This window comes from Oryza brachyantha, chromosome 2, assembly GCF_000231095.2.
Source record: "Oryza brachyantha chromosome 2, ObraRS2, whole genome shotgun sequence".
Taxonomy (NCBI): domain Eukaryota; kingdom Viridiplantae; phylum Streptophyta; class Magnoliopsida; order Poales; family Poaceae; genus Oryza; species Oryza brachyantha.
The window spans coordinates 19022598-19038914 of NC_023164.2; the positions used below are offsets into that span (position 1 = coordinate 19022598).

General features: G+C 45.3%; 3 protein-coding genes across 3 annotated transcripts; all 3 read right to left on the reverse strand.

Annotated features, from left to right (window-relative positions):
• Window positions 1-4360: 4360 nt before the first annotated feature.
• Window positions 4361-5278, reverse strand: LOC102721340 (ferredoxin-thioredoxin reductase, variable chain-like). Its single transcript, XM_040520971.1, has one exon. It carries the CDS (start codon window positions 5086-5088, stop codon window positions 4615-4617), a length of 474 nt encoding a protein of 157 aa, XP_040376905.1. The 5' UTR covers window positions 5089-5278; the 3' UTR covers window positions 4361-4614.
• Window positions 5279-10015: 4737 nt separating this feature from the next.
• Window positions 10016-12984, reverse strand: LOC102704586 (vacuolar-sorting protein BRO1-like). The gene is made up of 2 exons (XM_006647517.3): window positions 12317-12984; window positions 10016-10956 (listed from the first exon to the last, which is right to left on the reverse strand). Exons 1-2 carry the CDS (start codon window positions 12920-12922, stop codon window positions 10513-10515), a joined length of 1050 nt encoding a protein of 349 aa, XP_006647580.1. The 5' UTR covers window positions 12923-12984; the 3' UTR covers window positions 10016-10512.
• A 316-nt stretch (window positions 12985-13300) lies between these two features.
• On the reverse strand, window positions 13301-15485 carry LOC102704863 (ethylene-responsive transcription factor ERF054-like). The gene has a single exon (XM_015833478.2). The coding sequence runs from the start codon at window positions 15275-15277 to the stop codon at window positions 13841-13843; it is 1437 nt and encodes a 478-aa protein (XP_015688964.2). The 5' UTR covers window positions 15278-15485; the 3' UTR covers window positions 13301-13840.
• Window positions 15486-16317: the final 832 nt, after the last annotated feature.

A 16317-nucleotide genomic window follows, 5' to 3' on the forward strand; every position in this document is an offset into this window, starting at 1 on the left:
ATGGCTGCTGATGTGTGCTGTGATGATGGGGGGATTTCAAATCTTCTCTCGCTGATTGCATCGGGGATCGCGGCCGCACGGAGGGGGAGAGCCGTTGAGGAGACTGTAGACCTGGCGTTGTGGACAGAACAAGCGTACTGTGCTAAGACCGTGGCATTGATGGTCCATGAGTAACGGCTGCACGGTCCACGGTGAGGGAGCTGTGCCTGGCTCTGATCAATACTATAACCAACTACCAACTCTAATTTATAATTTATTTATAGTTAATCTAATAATTCATTTATACCAGAGTTATCTATAAAGTAATAATAGCTGATCCCACATATCATACATACTAAGCGTCTTGAAGCTCATGCTACAGCTGACTATAAATTAGTAGTCCACTACTCTCTTTCTTCTTCCTTTTCTCTTTAAAATATGTTTATAGTCAGCTTATAGTCTATACCTGCTCTTATCCATCTCAAATTCTCATCAATTGTCCTTCAAAACAGACAGCGATGTATCGTATAGCTGTACCAGCAGATTAGGGATGTAGGAGTATCTGGCTTTGATTATCGTTTACCAGTACTGCCGGCCAACAGATCAACACGGGTTCAAATCCTTTGCATTAGTGACCAATGATATATACTCCGATCGACCGATCACTTGCATTCCATTGCATACATAAATTAATGTGCATGATATTTTCGCCTTGTGCGTATAGTCTAAAATTTAGAGTTAATTCTAGTATATTTTTTTATCATATTTTATTATTTTAGTTTTGTTTTAGAACGCTAAGAACAAGTATTTAAAAATTTTATCATAAAATATTTTTTGTTTGTAAATATATCAGTTGACTTTTTCACATGAAAACTAAATAATGAGCTAACTGCACACTTGGTACAGATGGTACACTTGGTACATGATTGCGAACAACTTATTACCTTCATCCAAAATACTTGTTTTTTATATTCAAAACTTGTTCCAGAATATTTCACATCAATTACCTATCATTCAAATTTCTCCCTACCTACTCACTCACTTCTAACCATAGGATATTTAATAAAGTGTATTATATAGTTTTCTTCTTCTTAAACATTATTATATGGAAAACAATCTAGAAATAGAAGAATAATGAGAGTGAGGAAGTATCAATTTTAAAAACATAGTAAATCAATGCTCTCAATGCTCACCCTTCGGTGGTGAAAAAACGACCATTTCGCTCGGCATCAACCATGCGGGTCCCCCGCTGTTGTCACAAAAATCAGTCCACTGTATCTACACGGCGCGACGTCGCCGGCGATTCAAATCGGCGGACGCGAGCGAGCCCGATCTAGATTCACCCAACGGCTGCCTGCCTACGACACGCAGGGGAGGGGGGATTGGATTCCTTTTTGCACTCCTGCCCGAAGCAGAATTCGACCGTTGCGTTAAAATACGCTTCTTTTGAACGCCGGGGAGAAGGAGCCAGCCGACCGTTGCCACGACCCACGCGCGCGCACGCCAAAAAGCCCAAAACGCCACCCGCGTCATCCGTCGCCGGAAAAAGAAGCCCCCCCGCCCTCCTTGATCGGATCGGCGCTTCCGGGAGCGCGAGATTCGCGCAGCCGAGAGAGGGAGCCAGTTTTTTGGTTTTCACGTGGACCGCGTGAGAGGGGGTTGCAGCGAAGTGGATCAGGCGCAGCCATTGATTGACTGGCTGATGGATTCATCAACTCGTCTGCAGTTTAGCAATTCAATTAGTGGGCCTGATGACCCCAGGTGGCATCATGGATTCATGATCCACGATTTTACGTATGCGTACGACTGAATTGCTATTTGCTGCAGCAGCTCATACGGCCATACGAAACGACAGGATTTATGTACGTTCAGAACACGCTCACATGGACTGAAAACATAGAGGCGACATGGCCGATGGCCGACGGCCGATGGAGATTCAAATGGTAAGCAGGAGAATCCAAAGCAAGCAAAGAGCATCTGGATCTTCCAAGTTGACCGTTCCGATCCGGGCTATGCAAAATCGAAGGAAATATTTAAATGCACAGGTAGATTGTCAGCGAAGAGCGAACAGACGTAGCTCCACAAAGGCTGAACACGTAAAGAGATAAAGTGGACGACGTAAAATAATGCGAAAAAGAAAAGGATGCGTGCCTTTCTCCTCAGACGAACCAAACAAAGCAGAATCATGTCTGGAGTCACTGCCCATAGCTTTGAGCGGTTTCATCGAAATTCATGCATGAAAGGCACAAACCTATACTGGAGTACGGTATAAAGTAGAGAGTTTGATTCATGACAGAAGGAAACCTGTAACGGACAACAAACGTAGAATACAAAATGCATCAATCATAGCACAAAATAAATACTGTAGACTTGTAGAGCAGAATGTTTGAGAGGACAAATTGATTTTATTTCAGTGATATCGGCCAAAAAAAACTGTGCTAAATATCTAAAGTACGTCAGGAAATGCAAGTCTTCAGAGTTCACCGGACAATGACGCCTCAGGATCGTTATTCAAAATATTAAAACAATGTTCGCAGATGTTCAAGTCATGCAGTTGAGAACTTGAGACAGTGACACCTCAGGGTTATAAAGAGGAAAGTGAAGTACACCATTTGCAGTTGTTAAACTACAGATAACAATTTGCAGATTCTGTCTAATTTGATATTTCAACAGAGCATTAGTTCACCATGCAAAAACTTAAGAAATTTTAGAACAAAATGTTGTAGATAGTAAATGAAAATGCTGTCCACTTCTGCATGGTGAATACTTGACCAACAGACTCTTTCGCTAGTCTATCTAGCCATACAGCAACATTTTTCAGTTGTCAACTCGATATTGTCACATGCAAAGATGCACAATCATGAAACCACATAGAGCACAGAAGCACCATTCCTCTTTTGCAGAAGATGGAGCAAAATTTGAAATGGACTGCAGTAAAAAAATTTCCTGGAAAAACTTGCACACATTATCAAACTGCAACGATCAATTTTTTTTTTGTGAATACAACTGTGATGATCCTTACAGTCATTGTTCATTAAAGCCTTAACACAAATCTTACTTGATGTTTAGTTCCAGTTGCTACAGTATGTATTATGTGTTCAACCATAATCACATGAGAAACAGAATTATACATTCCTACAGAATAAGATGTTTCTGATTAATTCCATATCGCTAGAATTACCTCTTAACCAAAGCATCAACTTTGTTTTGAATTGATGTCCCCTTGTTGATTCAGTGCAAATAATTTCAGTCTATTTTATCAGATTGATGATTCCCTAGAAATCTATGAAAATCACATGAGTAAGTTTCAAACATCAAATCATGAAAATTTCATAACTAGTGTTCTCTTCTAATTGAAATATCAAGTTTCCAGGTAATTCCTAAAAGTTTAAGCAAATAAAAGAATATTTTTTTTACATAGGCTGTCATGTTCCCCAAACCCTCCATTTACACAAATTTATATTGTACCAAATTTATGCTTATGACTAAATTTGGTCAAAACATGTATGGTACTAGGTGATAGATAGTTCACTCTAGCGTATTTGAAACCTTTTTCTCCTTTTGTTCTAGATTTGGATATGTGTATAAAGATTGGCTTAAAATGATCAGGAAACATTATGCAAAGGCATGGATCAAAATGAAAGTTTCTACTTTCATACGACAATGCACAAGAGTTCTACATTTTATTTCAAGTAGCTCCTCCATTTGCTCTGCAGTTTGTTTTGAGACATCTATATACAGCCAACAGTCCCAAGAAGTCATATCGCATTCTCGATCAGAACAACAACGGCATAAAACAAATTAGCACATCTTGAAGACTATATCCTGAAAAATATTAGTTTACATGTATCTGTATGCTGTACCACTTTATAGCATCTGATAGACTGATATCATGTCTTCCTACCCAACTTGGGACATAGAGAATGCAAGAAACTAAAACATTTAATGCATTCTCTAGCTCTCTTCATATGTTTAAGCTATCTTGCAAATCTTAATAGCATTAACAACTTTTTTCAGGATAGACTAGAGATTGAACTCTCAGTCTTACTGCCACTTTGGACAGGAGGAATTTGGATTGAGATCATCGAAACATATTCTTCATAATTTGTTCTTCTGTAAGCCTACAAGTTGTGTTTAAAGAGAACTTAGTTAACTAAGATGTATGCTCTGTGATCAAAAAATTTGGGTGTTTCATGGATTCAGCATATGATGATTTGCATGTTCCTAGTAATGCTTTCAAAAATGCTCTACTTGCCTAGCTAATTCCCACGCAACAAACATTAGTGTTGTTTGCATTTAATAGCACAGTAGAGCATCTTCCTAGTATCTGCACTAGAACTAAACTTAATCAGAAGAATCAGCAAAAGCATAGCCGTCAATATGAAAAAACGATCACTATTTATAGCTATCGATCATCATCATCATCCAAACATTTTCCCACATCTGAAAAATTAGATGTCGAACTGGAGGAGGAAGAGCACAGCAATAAGCAAACAACTTACTTGCTATGTCCCCTACTCTCGTGATCTCGTCAGTCTCATCTTTCTCACCGCACAATTGAAACAATATACACATGCCACCACTGCGGCCATTATTGTATAACAAAGGCGCTAGGCTTACTTGGCCAACCCGGTCTCATTCGTCGATGAACTCGAACTCGTCCTCGCGGAGATGGACGAAGAACCTGACCGGCTTGGGCTGGCCCTCCACGCTGAGGTTGAACTCCACCTTGAAGGGGAAATTGGCTGTGATGCGCTTCCCCTTCCAGATTGCCACGTACTGCTTGATGACACCCTCCATGCCCTCGATGTCCAGGTCGGGCGCCTTCATGACGTGGTACACGCGCAAGGGCGCCGTGACGCGGACGCGCTTGCCGATCTTAGGCGCGACGGCGGCCTCCTCCGCGGCCACGTCCTCGGGGGAGGACACGTCACTGGTGAGGGCGACGTGGCGCGCGGTCCGGAGGCGCGCACGGCAGGGCAGCGGCCCGAGGCCGCGGGGGGCGGCGGCTGTGGTGGAGGAAGAGGAGGAGGAAGGGAGGCGGCGGCGGAGGAGGACGGAGGAGGTCGAGGTGGAAGGCGGCGCCAAGGCTGCGGTGGTGGTCGCCATTGCGAGAGGCTAAGCTGCGGCGCAGGCGCGGGTGGAGGCGGTTGAGCTCGGGGTCGAACAGGTGGTGGGCGCGGGAGAGACGAGCAAAGAGGATAGACGTGGGGGAACGAAAGGTGGAGGCGCCGGGAGGCAGGAGAGGTGTGCAATTCTCAGGTTGCGTAAAAATTTCTCCGATGCCTTGGATTTGTTGCTTCTGGGCCCTGGAAATGTCGAGAATTAAGGATTTGGGGGATAAAATCCAGGACCCCTGTCTCTGTCGCTTGCCTCCGAATATCTATAGCTTTATTATGACTAACCGCTCTTATAGTTATATTTATAAGCCAAAATTTAAATTTAAATTTTGTAGTTATATTTATAAGCCAAAATTTAAATTTTATAGTTATATTTATAAGCCAAATTTTAAATTTAAATTTGAATTTGATTTTAGGTTTTTTATCTAAGTTTATTTTTCAGCGTTGATTTTAGATCGCTAAAAATATGTATATAAAAGTTTATTTCATAATTTTTTTTATTTGCAAATATGTCTTGATTTTTTAATGAAAAATCCAACCAATCATTCTTAAGTTGTTATTATTATTTTCGATAATGTGTCAGTCCTATGTTAGGACTTAGACATTTGACATGCATATCAGCCAAGGGTGCACTTTGGCAATGTTTCATCCCATTTCAATGCAACTGCAGGAGATGAGGTGGAAGTGGATCGAACGGAAGCAGAAATTTTCTTTTGGTGCTGGAAAGAGGTTATGTATGCAAATGCTCAGCTCGAGTTATTAGTTAATGGATGGATAAGGCCGGAGCACACGCTTGGCTGTGGTTGGTCGCCGCGCCCGTGCCAGCCATCATCCACTTGGACCAAAATTAGCACCTCTTCATGTATTTCATAAAAAACCAAGCTAGTACTACTAGATATGACATATTTTAGTACTATAAATCTGAATATATTTCTGTCTAGATTTATTATACTATATATGATATATCATATCCAGTACTAAATTCATTCTTTGCGAGACGAAGGAAGCAGTGATCACGAGAGGAGAACGTGATCTCTACAGGAATTCTGTTGCATATAGATGAGCCTAAAAGCATTTGAAGCATACTCTCTTCATTCTAAATAAGCAAACATAGAATTAGAATAGACATATTCTACTTATATGAATCTAATTATCTAAACATACCCTATATTCAAATTCATAATATTAGTATATGTTCTATGTAATGCTAGGTTTATTAAATTTGAGACGGAGTAAATATATGTCACTGAACAGGAGAGCGGGTGAGTACCACAGACAACCCACATCTTACAAAAGTGGCATGATGGGTCGACTTTTCATTGGTCTCGATAGTGTGGTTCATCACGCTTGTGGAGTTGTGATTGCCGTTGGCGACGACAGAACTTGCTTAACATTGCATTCGCCTGTCATAGCCATATGGACACTTCTCCAATAAAGCAGACATTTGCAACCTATAAGCCAACATCAAAGAGTACATGCTATGGATAAATATTGTTCAGTAAACTTTTTGTTACCGCCGAAATGCCCAAGCCTATCCCAATTTGATCTCAGCTGACTAGCCAAGGCCAATGAGCTCCTGATTTCCCAAGCTCCAAGAGGTATTTGCTACATTGGAGAATGACGTTCTCAAGAATAAATCATATCTATGAAGGTTTCATGATCTTAAATAACATCGTTGTAGCTAGGGTTCGCTAGGATTATCAGCAGCTTAGAAGGGGTAATTTGTCTTATCATACCATAAACAAGTTTAAGCGAGGTAGACGTTGGATTGATTCATGTATATGTCACAAAATTTATTTACCACTTTAAGAGTCCTACATGTTAACTACTTATGAAAATATGACAAATTGTCGTGTTCTAAGTAAGGTTGGACTTCAATTTTACTGGCCAGATGTTAAGCTTAGCCAATAAAAAGTATGGATAATCTTAAGAAGTTTAAGTATGTCATCCAGATAGCCCCAAACAATACTACTCCATTCAAAAAAAAAAAGAATTTCTAGGTTTTTTAGTCGAGCGTTTGACCATCCGTCTTATTTAAAAAATTTATTAAAAAATTAAAAAAAATTAGTCGCGCGTAAAGTACTATTCATGTTTTATCATGTAGTAATAAAAATATTAATCATAAAATTTTTCAAATAAGACGAAGAGTCAAAAAATCTATCAAAAACTCAAAAATTCATTTATTTTGGAACGAAAGTCGTACAAAGATAAAAAAAGAATAATTAAAGAGGTCAGTCTGCAAATTTCTGCCTAGGGTTTACTTTGATCTTCAGCTAGGATGCATGTTTTGATCTAACGGTTGGCTGTATTCTAGGGATCCAAGCCCACAAGTTTGTTGCACGAGTCCAGAATTAATCAGAACAGTCTATGTTTCGGTGGCTATCAACGACAGCAGGTCAAACAAGGGATGCATTTGAACAATTAAGGGTGGCAAAAAAAAGACCTTGTCACTACCAAATATGAAAATTTGTTCTTTGTTTCCTGTCTAACCAACGAGAGGAATTTCTAATTGTCGGATCAACATAACTTTCCTGCTTATATCGGTACGTGTCAATCAATTAACTAGTCTATCAAAATTTTGCACCCAATTTGTATAAATTCCTGAATTTACCACCGGAGTTACATATTATTTTCCTTGATGCCACCATCACCTCCACCCACATACAGCTAACTCAGTCCCATCTTTATCACCATAGCGTTGATCAGGTTTACCTACCTCGATACCACTATTGTGGGCTCCTGACCTTGAGCTCTTCTGTCTGGTAGCCTATCATGATGAAAGTGTGGTGATGTGAGGTTGAGAGTAGATCGACAAGCTCACACGGAATGGGAGCAGCAAAGTGAGCTAGTATAGTACTATTTCTGTCCCATAATAATCGTAGCCATGTAGTTTAAATTTGAACTACAAAGTTGTAATTATTATAGAGCGGAGGTAATAATCTAGGATTATGGCCCACAATCATGATGGACTAGACAACAATGGTGTGCCCTACATGGCTTTGTTGTTGTTGTCGATGCCGATGGCGTATGTCGTACGCGATGGTGGTGGAGTCATGTGAGGGCTTATCGTGGATTTTTTTTTTCTTTCCATGGCGATGGCATGCAAAATGACATTTGGTTGTTGTGCAGGTGTTGCTTTGATTCAATATGGTTTGGTCTCCCACTACCAATGTAGATCCTAACCCCTAGATATAACAACATTAAATCCTTTAAGTTTATTGGAGCATGAATCACTTATGTTGACAACGACGGTGGGGTGGGGCCGATGACATGGCGCCACACAATGGCCATGGATGGAAGCATGTAGTAACGAAAAGACCAAAAACATGATTTTGAATGGATGGAGCAACATGAAATGAAACAATTCATATCCTCGATAGCAAAGTCCAAGAGACTTGCAAATTGAATGGTATGTACTAAAATTTCTCCCATACGAAATCATGACTCCACCAAGTCACGAATGTCCTCACTCTCCTCATCGCCTAACGGTCACTTAACAAAAACCCTCCAACTCCGCTCTTTGCCAAATGCTTCGGAGTGACCAAGACACATTACTTAGAAATTGTACCTTTTGTGTCTCCTCCAGCACTGCCTTCCTCCATGCACTCGGTGCATATCATCATGAAAAGTTGGCTTCTCTCAATATCATCCCATAAATGAGATTCACTAAATTTCCGCTCTCAACCACACAAGAATGCATCCTAGACGAATATGTCCTTCGACTCCTTTCACCCCATGGTGTTTGCAATGGTGGCCATTGCAGCCTTGAACATGGTGTCCAAGCTAGTAGCTATGATGTTTCTAGATAGAGGTGTCATCTATGTTATCTTAGGATGCCGTGCAGTGGTGGCTATGTTAGTCATGGCAGTCCATCAACAAGATGCCAAGGTAGCGGCACTCGCTCCGACTACTCATGCTTTCTCACCATCGTATACCCATGTGATGTTGTTGCCACTTATGCCTAGGTTTGTACTGCTTCGAGACATGGACTCGTTCATGGGTACAACGCTCATTGACGCCGCATGGGCCGTGGTGGTGATGATGGTGAACAAGGAGTCACAACCCTCGCCCGTCCGTTGCCACGCCAGCCGTTGAGAACCCACTTGAGGAGATACCATAGGCAGAGGTCTAAGGACATTTTTATCCAGGATGGCATTTTACTGTGTAGATATATGTTGAGAGTGACAATTTAGCTAATCTTATTTGTGAGATGGCATTTAGATGAAGCTTGTCTTTGGCTTTGATAATAGCATAATACAAATTTCTTAACTCTACGGATAGGACAATGCGAAAGACCCGGCAATACCTTTGGGCGGTGTGATGTTGAAAAGACTAATGGGTGAATGCCCGCACGCCCGCCTGCTAGCATAAACACAACTTTCTATATACAAATTTTAGTATATAATATGATATTTTTAATATAGATGTTTTTCCCATTATAAGTACACGTTCGTGCCGGCAGACAAACATGCGGGTGTTCGTTCATTAGACCCACCCGCGTGAAGGAGGAAGACGACGCCCCGTGTGTGGAAGATAGAGATGGCAAGGAACTCGTTGTGGCGCCAGTCGAGCTTGTCGCAGAGGAAGAGAAGAGGACGTCGTCTCCAGCCTCGAGCAGCAAGGCGGCCTCCCAGCGCCACCACCCTAGCCAGAACAGTCGTCTCCTCGCTGTTAGTCGGCGCTAAACCAAAGAAAAGGTTAGCGCTTGTGTAGTCCCACTGCAAGTAGATCATGTTGAGTTTAAGATAATTTTGAGTATTTTCTGGGATTACAAACGAGTGTTCTGAACAGAGATTCAATCGTAAGCAGAAAGAAGCTACCCCGTATGTACACGTTTCTACACCGAAACAGCCAGGAGTAAAGACAAGTCATTTGTACATGTTGCGAACATAGGCTAACTTAAACAAAACATGCATAGGACAAGTTTGGTTGATACAAACAGTTTAAGAGCGCCATTTAGCAAAATTTACAAACCAAATGCTGCAATGACCGACCGTAGTACATGTAGCCTTAGTACGGATCCCAGACTTCCAGTGGTAGAGATGAGTGACCTCGGTGAGTTCACCAGCACGATTATTCAGTACATTGACTTATCCATATATAAACACTTGAATAGCACACATAGTAGAAATTACTGACAAAATGCTGCACTTTTTCATAACATTCTTGCAAAAATGTTACGTGCCACCGTGATGAATCAACCATGTTAGCCACAATAACAAACCACAATGATATTATGGCAATAATAATTTCAGGCACAGTAACCACCAGTACAGGTTCTTGTGACTATTTACACCCCCAGAAATTAAACAAATAAATCGTTATTGGCCCTGCAATTCGCTGCAGCAGACAATCTTTAACATAATGCAGTAGTACACATGTGGTTCCTTCATTTCCAGCAAGAGGGGTTTGTTTACGATGATTGATGACCGGTTTCTGTCTTCACATCTAAGATCTCACTTATGGAAGCAGGCCGGACAAGTGAAGCTGCTGGAAGAGGAGCTAGTAGTTTGGCTGCTGGGACTCGCAGAAGATAGATGCGGTAGTTCTCATTCAGTGCTCTCTCCAAATTCTCGTTCATATGCTGTTCGAGTTGGGACGCAGCATCATAAAGGCCTCCAGGGGCTCCCCGGGCAGTTCTCTTTGCATCAACAATTGCATTAATTCCAAACTGCAGTCGAGCTATCTCTTCACCAATTTCTGTTTTCTCATGCAGTTCAATAGCATAACGATAGCTAGCTTCTGCATTGAATAGAGCAACTTTGAGCTGGACATGTGATACCCAAGATCTTTCAAAGTGGTTCTGCAGTGGAGGGAGAGCCAATGAAGCATAAACTTCTTCATAGTACAAGGCAGCCTGCACACAGACAAATGCACAACGTTTCATATTTTTTGATGTGGATGTTTTTCTACTCATTATGCATCATACAGAAATGAAAACGCAGCAATGTACAGAATATAAAAGTTAGGGTGTTAACTTTGCCACTCCAATAACTTGATGGAAACAGCAAGTAGTACGTCCGCAAACTTTCATTTTTATAGTTTTTTATTTTTAATTTCTTGTAGATCAGCTGATCAAACTTTCAAAGTAGTTGGAAAGAGTTTGAAATTCAGCATTTTCTTTGTCTAATAATTAAGTCACAGTAAATTTTCCTCGTTGGATGCCAGTGCAATATCAATTGAGGCATAATATTTATTACCACGTTCACTTTGCAACACGTGCTGCACTGCTTGAAGAAGTAAATCTAGCAATAAGGTCTTGGGTAACATAGGTATGGCCCATTGACGCCAACTGGAGACCAGACAGAATCATGTTAGAGGCTTAAGTCTAACGTGATCTTTGTTTTCATTAAGGAAATACTTCACGATCTACGGAAATGAAATGAATACTTCCAACAATCTGTGAAGAGCATTAAATGTTCTAATTTGATTTTCTTCTGAGCCGGTAGATTTAATATGGGCAATACAGGATGGTAAGGCAAGTGAATAAGTGATGGGCTGAGACATGTTAGGTGATGTTACTAACAGTTGTCCTGATGTTACTACCCATTAAAAGCTGGTCATGAACTTCCTTCAGACAGATTTTCTGTTCTCTTGTTGTCTATTCATTAATTGATATGTTTTTCAAACTTTACTTCATAGTTCAAGACTGATGATCTAAAGTTGAAATTACATCAGTAAGCTACTTATAAAACAATCCCAACCTGCATTATGGGCATGGATATCATAGAAAAGCATGTACATTCTGCAAACTAAGGGTGCTTCGGATTTTACTGCAAGTTTCTGTCAGTGTAATTCAGCAAAAACAGTAAGCAGTAAGCACACACCATCATATTCACGACCAGACTAGCTCCAACTCAGCTCCCAAGAACTGGTGGCTTCACAAAGCTTAAGCTAATGTCTCATGATCTAACTGGAAGCAGGAAAGTTTTAGGGGGCTATTTTCGATACTGCAATCGGCACAAACTTAAATTTTCTGCTAATGTCCCACGGTCTCAACTTTGCACGACGTAGCAAATCTAGAACATCCATCCTTGTAGCAGTCCTCATGGATCACGAGTATGTCTCATTGTCTGTCTAAAGGGATGAGTATCTAAAATTTTACTTTGCACAATTCCTCTACCCGTCATAAATCCCCAACAGGCAACAGACATAAAAAGAACCAATACAATGTCACTACGGAAGATGGCAGACCAAGACTGCATTGCCAATCTCACCTGCTTCGCGACCTTGGAGCACGCCGCCGGCGACGTTCCCGCGGCGAGAGCGCGCTCGAAGCAGCACTCCTGCGCTTGCGCGAGCATGAGCCGCTCCAGCATCGCGGAGGCCTCCGGGCCCATATCCACCGTGTCCTCTTCCCCCTCCATCATCTCCCCCGCCGCCCTGAACGCCCCCGCGGCTCGCTGGAACTCCCCGCACGCCGCCTTGACTCCACCCTCCGCCGCCCGGTCGACGGCGGCCGCGATCCTCGATGAGCAGGCGCCCAGGTTGAACACGACGGCGGCCTTCTCGAAGCGGAGGGACGCGGCGGCGCGCTTGAGGTGGGGCCTGAAGGCGTCGTGCCAGGTGAAGGCGAGGTTGTCGTCGAAGTCGCAGGGGTCGTCACGTGCGGAGGAGAGGAGGCGGTGGTACCGGAGGAGGAGCGCGCGGCGGGAGGAGGGGTCCTGGGTCGACGCCTGGGAGCCCGGAGAGGAGAGGGACGCGCGTGCCTCGCGGAGGTCGGTGAAGAAGGCTGAGTTGAAGAAGTGGCGGTCCCGGAAGAGCTCGGCAGCGGCCGTCTTCTTCTCCGGGACGGAGAGCATCGGGGACGGCGGCCGCGACATTGCACGCCTCTGGGCTTTGACGGCGAAGGGGGAGAGAACCCCTGCAACTGCAAGTCTTCGGTACGTTTCCCTAGAAACAAAGGAAGAAGTACACGTGAGCCTGGCCCATCTATGTGGAGCTCGGCCCGTCTGATTTGTATCCTTTTCGGCCTCGTTCTTAGGCCTAATTACAATTTCGGTAATTAATTCCTTCCTGGGCCAATTTTCTGGCCCAAATTTGTCGCAAACAGTTTGAAATTCCAGTGATCACTCGCGCGGTGGCACCTTCTTGTGACCTTGTCAACATTTGTGTCCATGCTCATGGCCACGATGACATCAAGACGAAAACCAAGAGTTCAACAAGCCATGCAACTATCAGTTCATTATTAATCATAGGACTATAGTACATATAAGAACCTTACGATGGCACATCTCTTCCAAATCAAGAACACACACATGAGTACATGATAGTACGTGCAAGAAAAAAACAAGCATCAAGTAAGAACAGAGGAGAGCATAAAACCCGTCTCCTCTTTTCTAAGCCTCTTTCAAGAATCCCTAAACCCTTACATGCTACATTCAACTGCAGATTCTGCAGGGGCAGACACTGATATGATCACTAGCTAGTCAAATGTCTAAAAGAGTTCATCTTTGAACAATCATGGGAAGATCGATAAGGATGGCGCTTGTAATATTTGACCATCCTTATCCCAGCCTAAAAAATGCAGCTGGGTTTCTCCTTGTGGTTTTCCGGTGGAAATTGGTCAGAGAGGAAGGTCGGGAATGGAAATGCCCTCGAGAAGTTGAGATGTTCCTGCGACGTGATAACTAATCATACTGTGCGATGCCACAAGCTGTCTCAAAAAAATTGCAACCTGTGTGCATCCCACAACCTAGGTGTTCCTGCTTGTGACGCTGTAGAAGAAATAGTGAGCATGCTCAGTCCTTCCATGTGAAGGTTGGACTGTGCTGAGGGGGAGGACGAGGAGGCAGAGGAGAGGACGAAGCGACAGTGGCCATGGCTGTCCCTACCGCCGGCACCGGTGCCACGAGGACTTCCGGCGCGGTGTAGGCGTAGTCCATGCCGATCTGCTCACCGGCGAAGCGAGACTGGAGGAGGAGGCCGTGGGCGCTGTCGATGTCGTAGTCCCAGACGGAGCTCCCTGGCCCCCACGCGCTGAACCACGCCTCGTCAGCTGGCCCCCATATGCCGCCGGACGTCGCCGACGGCTGGAACATGGCCGTGTTGCCGTTGCTGCCCTGTTGTTCGGCTGTCTGGAGCAGAGGATTTGGCTCGGGTTCCGGAATGCCGTCCTGCTCTGCTGCGGAGGAAAGCAGAGGCTTCTGTTCAGGGTTGGACGAATCTTCTGTATGTTGCTGCGGCTGCTGAGGTTGCTGCTGCGTGTTGCTCTCGTCCGGCGTTGGTGGAGCTGAAGACGAGGAGGAGGAGCAGGAGGCCGCTGCGCTGGCGCTGGTGCGTCCGCTCCCCCCAGTGCGGCCTTTGCCAAGAAAGAGGTCGGGGAAGTTGAGACGCGCGTTCTCGCCGCGGAGCTTGAAGGCCTCGCGGTCATACGCCATGGCCGCATCCTCCGCGGTGTCGAAGGTGCCAAGCCACAGCCTGGTGCGGTTCCGTGGTAGGCGGATCTCAGCCACCCATTTCCCCCAGTGGCGCTGACGCACGCCGCGGTACAGCTTGGGCGGCCCAGGCGCGCGCAGCAGGTGCTGGTACAGCGACGGCGGCACGGCGCCTCCGCGCACGCCTCGGGGGCTCAGGTTCAGCGCCTCGCTCCAGTAGCGCAGCAGCAGGCGTTGCTGCTCCTCCGGCGGCAGGAACTGCGGCGGGAACAGAGGAGACGCCGCCGACCCGAATTGCGGCTGCTGCTGCTGCTGCTGCTGGCTACTGCCGAACGATATCATTTGCTGATGCTGCAAATGCGGTTGCTGGTGCTGCTGCGGAGGCAGGAGAGGCTGCGGGTACAAGCTGGAGTGCTGCAGCAGCGGGAGGAGCCTTGGTACCGCGGCGGCGCCCGGAGACTGATCGTACGCGAACGGAAATATATGTCGCGTCGATGGCGGCGGCTGATTCGGCAAGGACATCGACGGAGGAGACATGGGGTTGGAGACAGTGGACGAGTCGGGGGAAGCAGGGGCCGACGACAGCGAGGACACGGAGCGCTGGAGGCCGCGATCGGGGCTGCGGATCTTCTTCAGGGGACGAAGCAATGCTGCGGCCGCCGGCGCGTTTTCTAAAACTGGCGCCGGCTGCTGCCGCGTCTCCGCAGCGGGGGAGGAGGCCGCGGCGCTCACTCCCTTCCCCTTCCATTTCCGCCCGCGCCCACGCGGTCCTCCGCCGCCGCCTCTGTCCGCCTGGTCCATCCGATTCTCGAACGCCAACACACACACGCGTGGCTCTTTCCTCAACACCACCGGGTGAAATCAACCCGGCCGCCCGCTACAACAACAAAATGCTGCGGAAAACGGAGCGAGAGACGGCGAGGAGAGAAAAGCTTTTTGGCGGGCGACCGGAGCGCGCGTGTTTGCGCGGTGGAGGGAGGCGTCGAGCCAATGGGGCGCGCGGTTCTGATTCGGGGACGATTGCCACGGATCGAAACGGGCTTATAAAGGTGGGCGATCGCACAGTCGAAAGGCGAGGTGGGATTTTTTTCTCTCTTCCAGCGCGTGGAGGAAGAGGAGAAAAAAAAAGCATGCGTCGTTTGTGTGGCGGGAACGGATCGTGGTCGGTGCTCGGGCCCCACGCGCATTGACCCCGTCGGCTCCGCTCGCCTCGCGACACGGCGGACGTCACGATGCGTGCCGCGGCGGATGGGGCGACGCACGGATCTCGAGGCGTTTCGCTTGGCCCAGGACGTAGCTTTCGGCCGCTGTCGCGGGTAGACATGGACGGCACTGATCGAGAAAGAAGCCTTAGACTGATCCGTCCGTTGCTTTCCTTGCACTCCAGTATTCTTCTTCTAGTCTCAACTCAAGTCCCTCTCCACTTCAAAAAAATCGCGTTTGCGCCTCTTCTCTAACTCCAGCAGTCCAGCTAAGCAGAGAGACATATCAGCGAACGTCGCAACTTTCAACGATCGGATCGCAGCTCGAAATAATTTGACGGTTTTGGACGATCTGTGCGATCAATGGAAGCAAGATGAGCATATACTCCTACCTCGCGGAACACATAGCAACGTGTTATTGGGCTGTAGTGTGCATGATTATGGTTGTGTAAGAGCTGTGTGCCGAAAGGGAGTGAGGAAACTAACTAAATCAGCTTATCGTCTCAATTGTTTAGTGGAAGCAGTAGCTTTAGCCACAGAAGGTAGAAATGATTACATAATTTGGACTTTTGCTGCTAACAATAGCCACAGAAGCTAGTAGACTAACGCAAGGCATCAAGGATAACGATGAACTGAATG